The sequence below is a fragment of the Chiloscyllium plagiosum genome, chromosome 3 (genome assembly GCF_004010195.1).
Source record: "Chiloscyllium plagiosum isolate BGI_BamShark_2017 chromosome 3, ASM401019v2, whole genome shotgun sequence".
NCBI classification, from domain to species: Eukaryota; Metazoa; Chordata; class Chondrichthyes; order Orectolobiformes; family Hemiscylliidae; genus Chiloscyllium; species Chiloscyllium plagiosum.
Window position 1 is genome coordinate 95,861,258 of NC_057712.1, and position 20,321 is coordinate 95,881,578.

General features: G+C 39.2%; 1 protein-coding gene across 34 annotated transcripts in view; it reads left to right on the forward strand.

Moving 5' to 3' along the window:
- eya4 (EYA transcriptional coactivator and phosphatase 4) overlaps positions 1-20,321 on the forward strand; it is a 554,349-nt gene that overhangs the window by 394,622 nt on the left and 139,406 nt on the right. For 23 of the 34 annotated variants that reach the window (XM_043686452.1, XM_043686599.1, XM_043686478.1 and 20 more), the window contains one exon: positions 5,476-5,568. The exons of 7 other annotated variants lie outside the window; for them this stretch is intronic. In XM_043686452.1, coding sequence (XP_043542387.1) covers positions 5,476-5,568 — 93 coding nt within the window. The remainder of the gene's footprint in view (positions 1-5,475; positions 5,569-20,321) is intronic. 4 more of the 34 variants (XM_043686608.1, XM_043686516.1, XM_043686460.1 and 1 more) reach the window with 1 other exon arrangement.

Genomic DNA, 20,321 nt, shown 5'->3' on the forward strand with positions numbered 1-20,321 from the left:
CGGTTTCCTCCCACAGTCCAAAGATGTGCAGGGTCAGGTGAATTGGCCATACTAAATTGCCCGTAAAATTGCCCGTAGTGTTAGGTTAGGGGTATGGGTGGGTTTCGCTTCGGCGGGTCGGTGTGGACTTGTTAGGCCGAAGGGCCTGTTTCCACACTGTAATCTAATCTAATCTAATCTAATCTAATCACTGGCAGCCACACCTTCACTGCAATGGTTCTGGAATTCTCTGGGTGATCCTATTCAGCAATCTACCTCTCCTTCCTTCTTTAAAAACCAAATGTGTTAAAGTCTGTCCCCTTATCGGCGACATGACTGTGGATCAAATTTTGTTTATTGATAGTCATGTGAAACACCTTTGAATTTTTTTCTACACTAATGGCACTACATAATTACACGTTATTACCCTGCATTGTTGTTCTGTAGCCAGAATTTCATGATTTCAATCTTTGATTCCCATTGGCAATCCAGATATAAAACAGAATCATTTACAAAGGGAAAAAGGCTAGAAAAGTAGAAAAACAAGACAAGGAAACATAGTCAAGTATGGTCCTTTTAATCTTGCCTGATAGTAATCAAAAGAAACCGTTGAATTAAAAGCAATAATGTGATGAGTCCACAAACTATGCAGTAATGATATGAATAAAATCACATCCTCTCTATGGAATAGCCTAAGTCAACATAAAATAAACACCAAATGCTATTGCAGACTGTTTCTTCTTCAAAGTGATATACGCCGTGCATTGCTATACAAAGATGGTATTTTAATCATTTATGTTTGAAATTTCTATTAGCTGAAATCATTCATTGTCAGAAAAATATTTAATGTTGGATTTTAAACCATCTTGTCACACTTGGAGTCATTCAGTTAAATCCTGAATTTCTAAACCCATGTCCCGTCAAATGCAAACATTATTATACTATGTGCTGTGGTCAAACTGAATCATGAAGCATTCTACAGAATTATGAATTGAATGGTTTAATCTTAAAAGGCAAGTAATATATGTTGGGATATTTCCCTCCCTCCCCCATATCTTAAGGGGTGCCTAAGGTATGCAAAGGTTCAATGCACATTTCCAATTACATGAAATTTATGTGCATTTATTATGATCTTTACTTTTAAGGAAAAACAATAATTAGGTTAGAAATCAAAATCCTCTAGAAAGCTGTAAATATAAAACAGACCTTATATTGTCATAGTGTCGCTATAGATTTGTAACTAAAAGACATTGAATAAAAATGAAGTAGTGGCTTTGCCTTGCTGAAACAAAATGCAATATTACAATCATAGCAGCACCAGCATCAAAACCCTCCAATCCTTTGTACTAATGTTGCTAAGCATGATTTCAATCTTAAAACCATAAGTGAATACTTCACGTTAGTTTAAAAATGTTTTATACTTAATGATCGGACTTAGCACACTTAATATATTTATGCCATAAGAATATGATTTGTTTTTAAAGGACACTTGTGGGGCAATGGTAGTGACCCTACCTCTGGGCCAGATTGCCTAGGTACAGGTCTGATTTACTCCAGGGATGTATCATAACACACCTGGACAGGTTGATTAAAAATATCCATAAATGGTTTTAGTGACTAAAATTATAAAAAATGTATGTTTATTTTAATTGTATAAGCCAAATTTTGAAGTTAACTTTCAAGGCAATGACACAGTAACATATTTCGAAACCATTTTGATCTAGATTGGATGGGTAGTTCAGGTATGTTGCAGGATCAGTCCTCACCACAGCTCATCGGAATATAAGATCCATAGGATAGATTTACTGACTCCCACCTCTTTCCTGGTAGGGATCTCTTACTCAGTTGCTAGTTTGCAGTGCAGACTTGTCAACAGCATGGGCCCAGTTCTCACACTGGCTGAGGTTACCGTGAAGAACTCTCCTTCTCAAACTCTCACGCTCTCAGGTTAAACTACAACCAGTCATCTATCTCTAATAAGACAACAATTCCATTGCCCTACGGCAACTTCAGGCCTCCTTGGTCTAGTCTGATAGAGCAGAATCACTTGATGATCTACCAGTAAGAGGTTTTTGTCTTAAACAAGATGTAGTTTCTTGCACGATAACAATTACATGATGCATCACAGTGTGGTGTGGCAACTTCTCTTCCCAAGACCACAACAAACTATAGAGAGTTTTGAACATAGCCCAGTCCATCACGCAAACCAGCCTTCTTTCCATTGATTTCATCTATACTTCCTGCTGCCTTGGGAAAGCAACGAACATAATCAAAGACCCCTCCCACCCCAGTTATACTTTGCTCCACTGTCTTGTGTCGGACAGTAGATATAAAAGTTTGTATACACATATGAACAGATTTAGGAATAGCTTCTTCCCCGCTGTTATCAGACTTTTGAAATGGACCTCTTTAATGTGAATGTTAAACTCTATTTGCATCTTTCCAGCAGCCGTAACATTGTACCCTGCACTCTGTTCTGTTATCCTGATGCACTTGTATCTTACAATCTGCCTGTCAAGCACATAAGACAACATTTTTCACTGTACCTCAGTACACTTGACAGAATAAATCAAATCAAATCAAATCGAATTATGTAGAAGTTACATTTGTTAAATAGACATTGTTCCTAAAATAATAAGGGAAGCCTCAATGTTAGATTTTATTCTTCAAAATTCAAAGTTGTTTCCCCCTCCCAAGTTCCTGTGACATCATCATATTGAACAGTGCTTAATGCATTCCTCCTTGTTACCCTTTCAGATCCTATTGCAACAAAATCCATGAAATGTACCACTAACTCTTAATTTGATATCATGACAGAACAATATTTTCATCTATTTTCTAATTCCCAAGCTCAACCTGAAACAAAGTATGGTAATGTACCATTTTATGAGTTTAAGTGTTTCCACCACTTGTCCCTTCACTACCATCATTACCAAGCAAAAGTCAGAGTTAGGCCAATTAAATGACACCCAGGAATTACAGTCTCCCAGGCATCACACACCAGGGGACAGATAGTGGGAAGGCCAGATGCTTTACTGCTGTTTAGGCTCCAATGTCTTGATTCCGACTTGAGTTAAGAAGAGTGCTTTCTGAAAAACGCTGAACAGCTTTGTTCATTTCCCAACTTCTCATCAATGTCATGCAGGAAGATTTTTGAACTTTAACATATCTTAGTAAATTTCCTGCTTTTTCTGAAATCCATCTGATTTTCTTCTTATTGATTTCGGTACCACATTACTTCAACTGGTAAGACAATTTATAATTAATGGTATGGATTTAATTTTTCACAAATGGTGCAAAGTTAATTTATCTCTTAAAATGCACAATTAAAAGCCTCAATTTTAACCTAACAGGCCTGTTAATAGCATTCATGCACAAAATCCAGGAGATTATAAATCTGGCATCCAACTCAAACCTGTTGTATTTCCATTAATTAGCCTGAATAGCTGGTTTGTCTCTTCCTTTTCAATCCCCATTACAACAATTTCACAGAACTAGAAATCCTGGGTTGTGTTTACACACAAAAAAAACTTTTCTTCAAGCTCTCTTAATGAAACTTTATTTTAATATTATTACTAACTTTTGTAGGCAGTGTTCAAAGTGAGTGTCAGTTGCTAACAAACAATTCTAATTAACATAATCCAGGTCTGCAGAGGTAAAGCTATGACCAAGAAAAGGGTTTCAATGGAAAATGGTTTTATCAGGCCCAAGTAAGTGATTTTAAAGTGAACTAAAAAACTACTGCTTCCCCAAAACATTGGAAAAAGGAATTAATTGCATTATAGTTTTTGACTTTTTGAATAAGCTTTTGTAAGACTATAAAATTAAAATTTAGATGTGAAACAGCAGGTACAAATAGTATTGAATTATTTACACCTGAGCTGATTTCACAACAGGCAACCTAATTGTTTTGGACACCTATCAAGCCAGGATTTTGTTTTCAATTGCAATTTTTACAAAGTAAATAATAGTTTCACCACCAGTATTCAGTACATCCACAATGTACAATGGCAGAATATCTAGTTTGTTATGAATGACATGTTACTCATGGGTTACCAGAACTACCTTCTCAGAGGAATAAATGAGATTTGATTCAATGTAATCATGTATTTTTTTTTACAATTTGAAAATATTACTCCACTTTTAATGCTTTAAGTTAATGTTTGTACTTTTGGTTTATCAGAGGATGATATTATCTTTTCTCAGTGGGTAGGATGCATAGCATGTGGTTGCAATAACACAATGTCAAGGATTGGACAATATGGTCTCACAGCCAGAGTGTCCCTGGCCAAAGCAAAGTTTCCTGATTATTCCTGATGAGTTTTTAACAAGTTCCCAATACTTAAGCTTTGACTCTCTTGGGAATATGCTTTTAAATGCATTTAATGAAGAATGGTAATGTAGTTTAAATACAAAACAGCACATAATTCAGTTCTTTTGTTCCTATCTCCTTTCTAGATGTTGTGAATTGCATGTGAGTGTTGCATATCTTTTTTCTTGGTTTAACTAATGTGTTTGCCTTGTGTTTTCTTCACATATGTAGTTAATGGTGTTTGGTTTACAAGTTTTCAGCATTTGTCAATTTTGCCATGCATAGAGAAATAATACTTTTTAGTTCAACTTACAGTATCTCTCATGCCATAAATATTTAATTTGGTCAGCTAAGCAGTCTTTTCATCACAACAGAGTAGCTGTTAGTTTGCTACATCAGCAAACCACACAGAATGCTCAACGTAGAAAAGCTCTGAAGAGCAGATAAATCATGGGCAGCACTGCAACATGTTAACCACCAAGAAACCTCATTCACCCAAAGTTACATTTATTTTTAGTGGATTTATAACTATCTGTTGTGTACTCTATTTTTACATGTACAATAATTGATACCTTGGAGTAAGTTACAAGGTTACTCTCTGAACGAAGGGTTCATAGGATATCTTATATTGCAAGATTAGAGCTTAAGTGGTTTATCACGTCACCTAAGATTCAAGATTAGATTACTGTCTTGAGATCGCTCTCTCGTATCTATTATCTTGTAAAAACCTACATTGTTTACATTTTATTTCTGTCAAAATTTACATCTCTTTCTTAGCGTTGTCAAGAGAGTTTTAACATCTCCAAGCTTACAAGAAGGTATTAACCTCCTTGAAGATAAATTTGATGCAGTATTACCAAGGAATCATTTTGAATCAGAGTACAGAAAATTGCCATGTCCAGTGTATAGTACAAAATGTTTTTCTAAATATCAGGACACTGGTTAATTACCTAAAAGCGAATGTTGTTGTCCCCTGTGTGAAATAGTCCTAAACTGTCAGATGAGTTAATGTGACTTGAGCATTTTTTAAATGCTGACCTCAGGGCTCCACTCTCTAGCATTGGTACATCCTAAGCATTAACCATATGGCTGTAAACCAAAGCTGGGAATGCCCGAGCACATTGTTTAAATCAGAATGAAAAACTAGGGGTTACATCATTTTTTATACTTATTCTTCTATGTAGTGTCTCTTCTTGCAGTCAAAACAGAGCCAATGAGCAGCAGTGACACTGCCACAACAACAGGAGATGGATCACTTGACAGTTACACTGGGTCAGGTAAGGCACTGGCCACATAGTTCAACTCAGAGCAGGCATAATTGTCCCGACTCATTGACTGGTTGGACCGAAAGGTCTGTTTCTGTGCTATATAACTTTATGACCGATAACAAGACTAGAACTCAGACAAATGGATGATCTTGTAGCACTGCATTATACTAGTGTTAATGAACTTAGTCAGTAAAATGTACTTTCTCCAACCAATTCCCACTAGTGGATTAATACCTAAGGAATTTATTTGTGATCAAATTGTGCTGTGATTTTCCTTTTGAAAAGGAGAGCAAGAACATGAATTACAACAGCTTTGTTCATGCTTTGTATCAATGAGAGTACATCAGCATGTGCAGATTAAAATGGATATTGAAAGAATGCAGAATAATAATCTGTCTTATGTTTTGAATGTTTTCAGAAACTTGAGTACCCTTTAATTAATAAAGAAATTCTTCCACCAAGTTTCTATTAAAATAAGCAAGTGAGCTAATGTCAGCTTGTCACATGATTTATTAGCAAACCAAGATCTTCATAATAAGAAATGTATTCAGGTAAAGTTAATAATTTCATGCACTCATCCTCTGTTAACAAATGAAACACACCATGAAGATGACTCCATATGTCCCAATCAATAGCATAACAGAGTTTACATAGAACTTTTAGTGTAGACCAGAGAGATCCATTCAACTCCATAAATGAAGACACATATGACATATATATTACATAGAATCTGTAGTGCAGAAGCAAAAAATACTAATGAATGTTTTCAGTTGGTGTCATAAAAGATAATTAATTTGTTAAAAATACAAATTTACAATGTTTATAATTCATCCTTAAAAGGGTAAATTGTGCATGGTCTTTGTAAGAAGTAGATTTAATGAACTGAATGATTTGTTTTTTATTTTCTGATGTTCCATTTTTATGGGTGAAAGATGCCAAACAAAGACATGTTTAGTTCAACTTAGAATTCTGGTCATAAAGGCAGAGCTCATATCTAGGTTGCCTTTCTATGATGAGTTAACACAACTTGCCTAGCATCTTAATAGGTATAGCAGCTAAATCACTGCCTCATGTAGCAATAAGCCAAACCCCAGGTTCAGTTGCTGACCTATATCAGGTTTCAGGTCAGAAGTGTATCTTATGAGAAGATGCTACAGCAGATCTCAATGCAATGCAATAAAGTGCAATATCCAGGTCTATACTCTTGAGTGGAATCCCTTTTCTCTGGCTGTTAAGTGCACATGGGGATGTGGTGAGGACCAGGTTGGGCTTATCTGTGTTTCCCTTCACAGAATCTTATTGTCTAGACTTGCCAGCACAACACATCTGCACCGAGGAAAGGAAGGGACAAAGGAAAAAAATGTGGGGAAAAATAATATATCATTTTGAACACTGGGTCAGAAGTTAATGGACATAATATGCAATAGTTACTCGAAGCTCAAGTTGAGACAGTAAAAATAATGCTTGTTAATGCTTTTTTCTTTGCTTTGCTGTGCCTGTAAACATTTCATAACACCTCAAAATTGCAAGTATTCTTATTTACATACTATTAAGTAATATAGGAAAAGAGGTTTAAAGTTGTGTCAGTACTTTTAACTTTGCCTTTGCGAGAATTTTTGTTTCATTAAAAGAAAAGTATAACTATGTTTGTCAAACAGTAAAACGTCAAGAATGTGCTCATAAACACAGTCCACTGTCAAGTGTTCTGATTTATGTGCTGCAGCTGAGCAGCTCTCTATTTTTGTTTTCCTGTGCAGTGTAGCTTTAGAGTTGACTAATAATGGCTGAGGAATTTGTCTTACACCCAAAACAGGGGCAAATTTGACAGAGTGAAACCTCCTGTCCATGCTGGCCTGAATCCCGAGACATATTCTGCCTTGGGTCTCACCAACATGTTGCCAGCAAGCTGCTGATGCCAAACAGCCACCCCACTGCAGCTCAATGGACATTGAGGACTGTAAGTCAGCTGACTCCAATGCTGGAAGATTAAGTCTCGAGTCAGTCATTCTGAAAGACACTAAATGTATACTTAATAGTTCAGAGTTATTCTGTGGTCTCAGGAGTCACTCCCCAGAAAGATTAAAATAAAAAAAGTTGCTTTTCTGAGCAGGCACTTTCCTTTATCACTTGGTCTTTTCCCATGTTACATGGGATTTGCATACTGCTGGTTGATCACCTTTGATAGATTCGTTTGGTAGTTTTACAGCCAGACATAAAGACTATTCCTTTATTCCTGCTGCCAACAGCCCCACCTCCAGCATTTATTTGGGCTGGGGGCTCGTGTCAATGCATATTGACCCACCTCCATTTTCAAGGATTATTGCTTAGATTGCTGAATGCCTGATGCAACTCTCCAGAGCAAATCAATCTTCACCCATTTGTATCTGAATTTTGCATTTAAATTTGAATGTTTGAGCTGTTTAATGCCCATTTCTAATGGACACCCTGAACTCAATTTGGCATCCATCGATCTCTGAGCATAGTTCAGGCATGCCATATCATAAAGAAAAATTACAGCTGTAATATCAACCCTCTGTCTGGTAACTGAGCTGTAGTGTGTTGTATTAACCAACCCACCCCCAGCCCATCCTCCCCCACCGTGATAATGTGTCAGTGACTTTCCAGTAAAATATTCATCAGAACTTTTGACTTCTTCATAAAGTTCTGTTTCTTTTTCAAAATAAGAGAGTTGTGCGACTTGAATGGTTCAGAATGTACCACCAGGTTGCTTGGTCTTCTGCCATAAGGAAGGTGATAGAACCTTCCAAGAAATTACGTAACTAGTTAGAAATAGTGGGTGAGTGATGGATTGGGTTGTTTGTCTCATTGCCGTTTCATTGGAGAATTTCAGGTAATTATTTTGTTATGATTTGATTGTGTATTATCTTGTTGCTTGTATCTGAATCCTCACTTCCACAGTGTCAGAGAAAAGCACTTGTTACTACACCACACAGAATTTCCATTACCCATGATATTCATTCTTATGACTTCTCTCACTGAGAATACCAGGTGAGTCTTGGAGCATTTGCCTCTGTGGAATTGCTTGCAGTAGAACTGTATTTCACTGGAGTCAGCTTTCCATCCCCAACCTAGGGTTCAACGATTCCCATTTCGATTCTTGTAGGAGAGAAGGATGGGGGATGTAGTTGCCCAGTGATTAAGGTCAGGCTGAAATAACCTGGGATAAAGCCATATGTACAAATTAAATGCTCCTGGAATATAATCTAGGGGTGGATTTTCATGGCCCTAATCAGGACCAAAATGGATGCCATATTGAGAAGAGATGGTGACAATGTCCCAGATCTGTAAGTCTTGCCTGCTTTCCCTGCACCAGCTAATTTCACCAACTCAAGAGAGGTGCAGATGGAGTTCCTGAAGCCTGCTATATTTATCAGTATCGTTTTAAGGATAACGAGTTGAGATCCTCTGTGATTTTCATGGAGGTGGACATGATCGGGAAAGCTCCTCATTTATATCAGGAGTATGTAAATCATGAGCTCATGAACTGTGACTTGGAGGAATGTTGCCTGCTCTAAGTTCATCACAAAATGCTGTAATCTGAGGTGTTTCAGTGTCACCTATAGTCAAAGTCAGCAGAATCTAAACGCAAAATGAAATAAAGTGTTGCCAGGTTGGCTTTGACAGTTTTATGACTTCTCCAAAAGACTGATGGTTTTTACACATGGATTTTAAATGTTATAATTATTTTGAGACACTTATGACCCTCTGGGGGGAAGTGATTTTTCAATATTTTGTTCAACTCTCTCCTCTTTATTTTGACAGCATTGTGGGAATTTGAAGAAATTGCAACATGGTACTACAGGGCAAAAAGTGAGCACTGTGGGAAGAAGTGGGAATGATGTGGGAATTTCAGGGGAAGAGGGTTAATAATTAAAAATGGTCTGCATTGCCTCATTTACTAGTTCGAGCTGCCAATATTTTCATCCATGGAACTGGGTCTCAAAAGCAGGCCTTATCAATATTGGTCTATCTTTTATGACTGAGCCCACTTCTATCTGTGACCTCCTTCCAGAGGCAGTGGATGTATCTCCACCCAATGCCCATCTTTCCAGGACAAACATAGAGCATACCACAATGCGGATGCGATTACAGACAGGGCCAACTTGACCATTTAGGATGAACTGGGCAGATGCCTAGGGCTCCAGGCTTTAAAGGGCACCCTATTGGTCTTTACATGACCAAATGAATAATGGTAAGATTTCATTCTAAAATCTTCACTTTTCTCCATATTGATTGTGAGAGTTGGTGGGGAGGGGTTCATAGCCATTGTTTACCTGGAACACCAAAACATTTTTGGTGCATCTCCAATTGCATGCTCAGGAAAATTCCCAATTTTAGCCTTGAAGGTGAAATTCTAATCCCTAGTCAAATGAGAGGGAAGAAAGTCCTGAGTTGGAAAATCTCAAGGTTTCCTCAAGGATCATCCCACAAGTAAATTGAAAAATGGTTTTAGGTAGATGGTAGAAGTTGGGTAATGTTACTAGTAATATTTGTGATCTGTTCTGATGCTTCAGTAACTTGCATTCAAATCTCACCCAAATCTTTGGGGAATTTCAATTCAATCAATTGATAACAATGGAGCAAGATGCTTATCTCAACAATAATAATCATGAAGTTGCAAGGTTGTCATAAAAACATATTTGGTTCATTAATATTCTTCAGAGGTAGTTACATGGTCTAGCCTATATGTGACTCCAGACCCATAGCAATGTGGCTGACTCTTAACCATCCTCTGAAACAGCCTAGTAAACCATTCAGTGGTATCAAACTTCAACTGAAAACCATATAGACTGCAACAGTTGAAGAAAAATAACATTCTTGTTTCATTTAAGGGTCATATTACTGTAGTACAATGGATAGCAAACGTACAAAATTTTCAATTTTGAATTTGTCAAGTGGGAGAGATTGCTGATCAGCCAGGTGATGGAAAGATGTGCCTCGACCATCAGTCTCCATCTGAACTCATCTGCCCCATATTCTAAGACTGGATCCCTGGTTCTAGATTGCCCAGCCAGCATCTAATCTGTCCAGCCCAGTTAAAACTTTGTGCTTCAATCAGATCCCCTCTCAATCTTCTTGATTCTGTCGAAAACAGACCCAGTCAAAGCAGCAGGGTCGTGCGATGGCTTATTGGTTAGCACTGCTGCCTCAGCACCAGGGATCTGGGTTTGATCCACCCTCGGGTGACCGTATGAAATTTCTATATTCTCCCTCCATCTGGTGGGTTTTGTTCAGATGCTCAAGTTTCCTCCCACAGTGTAAAGTTGTGCAGGCTGGGTGGATTGGCCAAGGTAAATGCAGGGTTACAGATTAGGATGGGAGAGGTGGATTTGGATGGGATGCTGTTTGAAGAAATGGTGCAGGCTAGATGGGCCAAATGGCCTCCTTTCACACTGTAGGGATTCTGTGACACAGGCCCTAAATATCTGGAATGAGATATCCCTCTTAAACAATTTTTTGCCCTCTTTTTCTGAATTCTACAATGCACCTAATCCTTGGGCTTGCTGTTTTTTTCAGGCAATGTTATGTATGTCCTCTTTGAACCTAATACTATCCCTTTATTTTGCAAGCTATGATGGAGTACCCTTTTCACTCTTATTTTTGCGCAGACATGAATGAGTAGTCTCATTCATGTATTTATACATTCATTCTTGAGGGTAGCCATAGCCTATCCACCTTGCAGTAAGGTTCCTCAATCCATCCTTGCCAATGCGTGACTTGTACCCTTGTAGTTATCTTTAAGTAGATTGAGGACCCTAATGTCAGATTCAATAACTTCACTATCCCAGCTGAATGAAGAATTCTATTATATTATGGTTGCTCTTCCCCAGGGGACTCTGCATACCAAGATTGTTAACTAATCCTTTCTCATCGTCATGTAGACATTCCAGGAAATCCTCCACCACAATATCATTCCTAGTTTGATTTATTCCATTCATGTATAAATTAAAATCACCATTTGTACCCTTATTGCATGCATCTTTGATTTCTTATTTTATGCCTTCCCTTAACCTCCATTATAGTTGGGGGCCTACAAACAACCCTTGGCCTCTTGGTGTTTCTTATCTCCACCCATATTGATTCTACATCATGATTTTCTGAACCAATGTTTCTTTGCTATTGCATTTCTTCTTTACTAATAACACTACTCCACCTCCTTTCCCATTTTGTCTGTCCTTCCTAAACAATGAAAACCCCTGGATGTTCAAGGGTACTCAAATTATTTGGGGATCTGGTTGGCTCAGTTTTCTGGACTGCCAGTTTGAGTCAAATTGGTGCCAATAACATGGGACTCAATCCTGATGTAATTAGGGTGGACTCGGGACCCAACTCCCTACTTTACCCATGGTGGAGATTGTGTTGCTGTGGGTCAGACCTGCTTTGAGCATACAACTGACGAAGAAAAAGAGAATGTAGGTTCCTGTAGTACAACTTTTGAAAACCTTAAGACCATAAAAAATAGGAATTGGAGTGGGCCCTTTGGCCTATCAAGCCTGCTCCACCATTCAGTATAATCGTGGCTGATCCAACATTCCTCATATTGACTTTCCTGCATTTTCCCCAGAAACCTTAAATCTCCTACTGATCAAGAATTTATCAAAGTATACAAAAGGACTCTGCTCCTGCATCTTTTTGTGGCAAGGAGTTCCAAAGACTCCAACCCTCTGAGAGAAAAATTCCTCCTCATCTGAGTCTTAAATTGGCACCCCTTTATTCTAAAACTTCTGGTCTTAAGGGTATTTGAGTATACTTTCCGAAATACACTATAGCTGTGCATGGAAATTTCTATAACAGCAGTTATCAGTCAAATACACATGCTATAAAAATATTCTTAATATATAACGAAGTAGAGTACAATACTCTAAATTCTTTGAAGTACAGATATGATGGATTAGGAGAGAGTAATTCGTGTGTTCTATAATGTGCCACTTTAATCCTCAAAATTGTGAATGAATAGCAGATGGTATAATAAAGAAACTCTGTGTCCTTGCCCAGTCTGGTCTTTTTCTGATGCAATTGATTTAGTAAATGTACAGTCAGTGTGCATTATATATCTATTTTAGTCCTGTCAAGTGGTTGAAAGAATACTGTACTACTATTATTTTGGAAAGGATCCAGTTGGGGTCTGACTTACTCCCAGTTTGTGAAGAAGGTTGAATTTAATATTGATGTCCAATACCCAAACCTTTAATTTGTGCCTTGATTAATTTGGTGCAAATTTAGCAGCAAGGTTGCAGTTAAACCAAGCAGATTTTATATTATATATATATGTTATATATATATATATATATAGAAGCTTAGAGCAGTATTTCACTCCAGTATAGGAGCAGAAATAGAGGTGGATGACTGGCGAATTTCAGACCACTAGCAGATGTGCCATTTTTAGGACAACAAGATTGAGGCGGAATAGCTACCCACTGACAAGAAGTGAGTAGCTAGTTAATGTAATTAAAAGGTCAATTAAGGTAATGGATCAGAAGCCAACTAGAATTCTCCAGTCTGCCTGAGGGGCCCTGTAACAGAGCAGCTGCCTGGAAGTAGTTTATCGGCAGCAGATTGGGGGAGGGGTGAATGCTTTCCCCAGGATTACTCTGAACATCATGTCTCCTACCTATCTCACCACAGCTGCCCACGTTTAAGTTCAAATCCTGTAAAAGTGCTAAGAGGATGATACTCTTACCTGCAACAGCAGGCTACTGCTCTCTCTGTGTTGGAAAGCCTTCTACTGGCCTTCCAACATTGAAAGCACATCCGTCATGCTTAATTAGACAATCACCATGCCCTCTGGCCCATAATTGACCAATCAAGTCAAACCCACGTCATCTGACTCTTTCCAACACTATTCAGGGTTGTCATCTATATCTGACTCTGATGGTCCCACTCCAAAAGAGAAAATCCTGCCCTCAGTGTCAAACTTAAATTCAATAGAATATTCCCATTTACACTGCAGTATCCTATTGGGGGACTTATCATTTTCATCTTTGTTTTGCTTTAAATAGTTATGAAACTCTCTCAGACGTTCATTCATTGGTGCTACTACAAATTTTGTTTATGGCACAGTCTTTATTCATTCAATGGCTGCAGGTGCAACTGGCTATACTAGCATTTAGCCCATCCTATTTGCCCAGAAGGCAGTTAAAAGACAACCACATTGCAATGAATTTGAAGTCACATACAGGCCAGCCTGGGTAAGGACAACAAATTAATTATCCTGGCATTGGTGAACCAGATGGATTTTTACAACAATTGACAATGGCTACACAATTGCCATATAGGCCAGCTCTTTATAGAGAATCCAAATTTAATCATTTGCTGTGGTGGGATTCAACCCCATGTCCCCAGACCCCAGGCGTGGAGTTGTGGATTACTAGTCCAGTGGCATTACCACTACACCACTGCCTCTCCTAACATAGTGCCTCTATATTTGAGGCCTTCTGCCTGGCCTCACCTCCCACCTGCCCCAGAGGTATGTTTAACAATATCTATGTTGCACTTGATCTGTGGAGTTACAGATTTAATTCTGACAGAAAGACAAGAGCATAAACAGATTATTTGAGATTTTAGACCAATTAAATTAGCATTTAGAAGGCTGGTCTACTTGATATTGTGGCAATACTTTCTGTTTAAGAGTGCAAAGCAACTTATTTGGATGTGTAGATATTTTAGAGATGAATAATTGAAACAGTTCCTTTTTGTGCTGGTTGACTGCTCATGGGCTAGAATTATGAATATTCAGCACCTAATGAATGGGTAAAAGAGCCCCTAATGTGCTCCTGAAGAGCATTCTGCCTGTCTGTTTCAGTGTTTGCACCCAAAGGTGCCAGAAAAAGGGACAGGAGGCAGATGAATATCAGAGAACTTCGTATTCACATTCTCTCTGATACGACTTGGTGCAGACTGCCCCATAGAAATGCAGCACTGTCATTTCTTACACTGCTGTATAAATGGTATCCCACTTTAAGGGCAGACAACCATTGCCAAGGTCTCAATGCAGCTTGTCAGCATTAGTCCCTTGTACTTCGCAATGGAGAATTTTGTCGTGTTTGTACCCTATTTGTAGACAGATCCCAGGGAACAATCAAAAACCTTTAGGGTATCACCTTTATAATTATTGGACTGTGTGAATGCCCACTTTGCTTTTAGGGAATTCCAGGAGTTGGACCTGGCTATAGTGGAAGAATGGTGATATAGTAACAAATCAGAGTGGTGTGTGACTCTGTTGGTTTTGTCCTTTCATGTGGTAGAGGTCATGTGTTTAAAAAGGCACTGTCAGAGGTACCTTGATGAGTTACTGCATTGCAATTTGTAGGTCATACATATTACTGCCACTGTACATCAGTAGTAAAGGGAGTAAGAATTGAAGGTGGTCAATGTAGATATGGAAAATGAACCTGCAACAGGTAGGTTTGTGAGGACAAGGTCACATAAGTTTTATCCCTCTTGGTTCCTACTCCACCAGCTGCAGACACTAGCAATTATGTAATTTGTGTCCTTTAGGACTCAGCTATTTTTATTGGCCATGGTGTAACTGAGTCACTTTCATTGAAGAAGATTGAAGATCCCCCACCCAGGGAACACTGTGTGCTCTTGCCACCTTTGGTGCTTCTGATGATATGTTGTTCAACATGAAAGAGAACTGATTCATCAGCCAAGGGGGCACAGTAGGAGATAATCAGCAGGAGGTTTACTTGCCCACATTGGACCTGGTGCCATGAGGCTGTCCACAGCCAATTCTGTCCCAACTGTATATCGACATGCTACTGGTTGGTTTGTACTACTGGTGGGACAGGACATTCAAAAGAATGGTGATGGTCTGTACAGCATAATCCCATGAGTTTGACTGTGTAAGACCATTGCTTGATTAGTCTATGAGACAGTTTGTGACACTGTTGAAATTGCTGCCACGACATTGCATAACATCAATAATCACGTGGCAGTACCATTTTACGAAAGAAGACAAAGCAGTGAATAATCACACTTATTGCTGCTTATAATGAATTTTGATATGCAACTAATTTGAAAGTTATTCTCTGTTCTTGCTGAGATGGCCTTCAGCTGGCTTCACAAAAGTTTTCAGTGAAGACGTCTCAGCATAGTTCAGTCAGGAATTAACAATTTGAAGAGCAAAAGGTCTGCTTGTTAGAATATTTTGCTTGTGTACTAAAGCACCTTCATTTTATCTAACGTATTTGTCGTCCCAACTTTATTGGGTTAAAATTTCTTCTGCCTGCCACATTGATAGTGGGCCTGATTCAAATGGTGAATTTTTGGTGATTAAAAATGGTTTTGGAGATTGTGATTGTTGTTAAAAGGTTTGCTTTTCTCTTCAGAATTCTCAAATAATTTGTGTTGTCCAAGTATTCAGAAGCTGGGGATATAACATGAAAATTGGAAAATCAGGCAGAGCTACTTCATTCAAAGAGCACTTGAATGATGGAAATTGCAATAGAATATAATGTTAGGCACACTGCACTACCCTTCCTCCACTTCCCACGCGTCAACTCCTGTTAAAAGCCTCAATAGTTGAGAAGGCACAATTATTGACTAAATCCACTTTAGCTGTGTTATAGACCAAGATGATTTGGAAGTGGTGCTGTTCACTGATGTTAGCTTAGTCTTCAGTGCCATGCAATGTGCTTCAGATGCTGCAATAGTTCATGCTTACATGCAGCAAGAGTTGGACAGTTTTCAAGCTTGGATTGACAAATGGGTAGGCAACTTACATGCCATATACACGCTAGGCAATGATCACCTCTAAGAAAAGAGAATCCAACCATCTTCTTTTCACTAACTTTACCATGAGCTGCTATCTTTCCCTGGGGGTTTACCATTGACTGGAAACTGAATTGGACATACTTTATAAATTCTGTGGCTACAAGAGCAGGTCAGTGGCTGGCAGTGAATGATTCATTTCCCCAAAGTTTATCAACTACAAGTCAAATGTACAATAAAATACTCTTCAATTGCTTGATGAGTGCAGCTGTAAGAAGATACAATAAGTTCAACAGCACCCAGGCCAAAGCTGCTTGATGAGCTCTGTGGGCACTGTGCTAGTATTGTGTACCATTTAAAAGATGCATTGCTGCTTTAACACCACCTCTCCAACTCATATTCTCTACCTCTAGAAGAACAAGGACAGCAAACTCCAAAACACCTGCAAAATACACATTATGCTGACATGAATCTCTGCTCCTTTGCTGTCACTAAATCCCCCTTCCAGATAGCATGGTGGGTTTATCTACACCACGTATAATACAGCAGTTCAAGATGTGACTCATCACCATCTTCTCAATTGGCATCAGAGATGGGCAGTAAATGCTGAAAATTATGGCATTCACATCTGTTGATAGATTTTGTAAAGTAATCTGTTATGTAATTGTTACACACCAGAGTCAGTACTTTTTATATGTTAGTTTGGAAAAGATATATCTAACAGGCATTTTTCTTAACCTTATTCTTATTGATCAAGAGGTGGTAGTGATAACATGATCCTGTAAGATTCCCACTGGGGTTTGCTACTTTTTTTATAGCAATGTACTCATCATAGATGTATTAGTAATCCCGATCAGTATCAGTGAAATCACAGATTGAGATATTTGGCATCTGTGTTTGGCTACCATCTGTGGGATTATGACTGAATGACATGTACCAGGTTATAAATGAGAAGTGCTGTGAAGAATTGGCAGTCGTTTAAGTTAGCACATGCAGGAGTAGTATAGACACAGATACTATATTGGGATAATGTTTCCACTCTGGTGAAATTAGCAATCCAAGCGTACACAACGCTCTGACTCATATTTAGGACTGAACATAAAATCTTGCATGTACCAATCAAATAATATTTTGTATTCTTTGATATACTTGAGAATGGTAACTTGGTGCAGTTTTATAAATATAGCCAGGAATTAATTTAGCACAAAAATGTGTTCTTCAATCAGAATATATCTTTACCATCTGAGTAACGCAATTTAAACGACAGAAAATGACTTTGTTTGGTAATACAGAACTTAAGCATTGCAAAAAAGAGACAGAAGTTGAAGATTTTTATCATACAATCATGAAAACTAGGAAACAAACACATCAGAAAACAGACAGTATTTTAAATGGTATGAGAAGAGGGTGGGGTGGCACAGTAGCTCAATAGTTAGCACTGCTGCCTCACAGAACCAGGGACCCTGGTTCAACTTCAGCTTCAGGTGACTGTCTGTGTGGAGTTTGCACCTTCTCCCCGTGTCTGTGCATGTTTCCTCTGGATGCTCTGGCTTCCTCCCACAGTCCAAAGATGTGCAGGTTTGTTGGATTGGCCACGATAAATTGCACATAATGTCCATGGATGTACAGTTTATGTCAATTCGCCATGGGAAATGCAGGCTTACAGGGTAGGGGATTGGATGCTGTTTGGATGGTTAGTATGGACTGAATGGCCTGCTTCCACACTGTGTGGATTCAATGATCGTTTGGGCCTTCATTGGCATGGAGATGCAGAAAGATCAGTTAACTGTCAGGCCTAATTCTCAGACCAGGCACGTAGGTTTTTTAATTGGTCAGTGTGTTGCATGGGGCTGCAGCAGAAAATTGATAATGTCCAGGACCCCTTTTTGTGTAAAAGGTGCAACATATGCACAGAATCCTTTTCCTTCAAAAAGTTGGGTCGTGTATCTTTCTATTTCTAGCACGTGCAAATACTCAGTTAGCAGAAGCTTATCAGAGTAATTGATCTGGAACCATTGTCTGCTTTGTGGGTATCTCGACTAAAAAATTTGAGCTTTTGATCATGTCCTAAAATGCTTGAAACAGCAGTGGATATCAGTACTCTGCAGTAATTTGAAACAATCCTGTTCACAGAAGATAGCCCTGATTTAGCATCAACCTTCAGGAGTAATGAAGTGTTCAAACATGTTAAAACGTTAGCATGCTTTTGTGGAAGCATTCAGGAATGCTGAAAACTGTTCCAAGGCAATCATGAGTGATCACCAGCACTGAAGGAGCAGCACAACCAGCTGGGCGAGATGGACCTCTGTCATTATAATTGACTGATGAAACACATGTACATTTCACACCTGCAGTTTTCAAATGCATGCAAGAGTCTAGAAGAGTTGTGGAGACAATAAAAATGTCATCAACTCTGCTTATCAACTGGGAATCAGCCCTGACAAAGTGATTTGGACCCCCAATTCAGAACCCTGCAGTCAACTAAGAGACCTTTGTATATACTCCAGACATAGTTTCTGGGTAGACAGAAAACATTCGAAAACAGCTGGGGCATAGTTTTCCACAACTGCTCATTAACTCATTCAGTATTGCCGAAAAAAAAACTTACCATTTATTTTCAAACTTTTTCCCATGAGTTTCGCTTGTCCCATCCATTTTTCTGGCAGGCTAACCCCTCCCTCTGCAGCACCTCCATACTTGCTCCCCCAAGGTAACCTCTGTGTGACCAACTCTGTATTTAAAACAAATGACTGTCCTCCAAAGGAGTGGGGATGGGGAAGGTGATAAATGAGTCAACAACATAACAATGTAAATGAGGGGGTGTTGGGAGAATTAAAAGGTATATCATGAGAAATGAAAAAGAGCAACTCACCAACTTGCCAGGCATCTTTGATAGTATGTTCCAATCCATGACCACTACCACCTAGATGGACCACCTGGATATACAGAAGGGCGATACGTCGATTCTCCTGTTCCCTAGATGCTGCCTGACCTGCTGCGCTTTTCCAGCAACACATTTCCATCTCTGATCTCCAGCATCTGCAGACCTCACTTTCTCCACCTGGGATATATAGGTCAACACCTGCTAGTTCTCCTCCAACCCACACATCACTCTAACTGGGCACTCCAGTGCCATTCCTTCACTTATTGCTGGGTTAGCAACCTGAAAGTTATTTTATAATACCCTCCGTTAATATGGACAGTGTTCTTGAGCGCCTGACATCTTGGAACTGGCCATGAAATGTGACCCAGGATAGCAACGAAGGCACCACTGCTCCTGCCACTCATCCCTCACAACAACGGTGAACTCAGCTGCCTGCTAACAGAAGTGAAGAGTGTAGTCCCGCCCACCATCCAAGCTGTGCTAATGCTGAAGAAAACCAGACATCTAGCAAGGTTTACACCTAAAGGAGCAAGATGAGAAAAGCTGAAAAAAAAATTGTAAATAAATATTTTTTAAGTAAACCACTACCACCCAATATGTTTCACAGAATGATTGTGTTGCAGTCAGCCCATCATTCCTGTTTGCCACCAAACCCTCTTTCCCAACTCTCAGGCCAGCCTCTTCGGGCCCAACAGAAATCCTAGCTGCTCAGACCTGTGTACCTGTGTCCACTGTTTCCCACAATCCTGATGTGTGCTCAACAACTCTGTGCTTGCCCCCTGCAATTGCAAGATGAAACCCACTCTCTTGCCTTGGGACTGCAATCCCCTTTTTTCTCTGGCCTGTCTTGAGACTACAGCCTGCACCTGCACCTATCTCACAATTCTCCCATAGCTCTTTCTTCCAACCCCCAATTAGAGTCATAGAGTCATAGAACATAGAAGAATACAGCGCAGTACAGGCCCTTTGGCCCTCGATGTTGCGCCGATCCAAGCCCACCTAACCTATACTAACCCACTATCCTCCATATACCTATCCAATGCCCGCTTAAATGCCCATAAAGAGGGAGAGTCCACCACTGCTGCTGGCAGGGCATTCCATGAACTTACGACTCGCTGAGTGAAGAACCTACCCCTAACTTCAG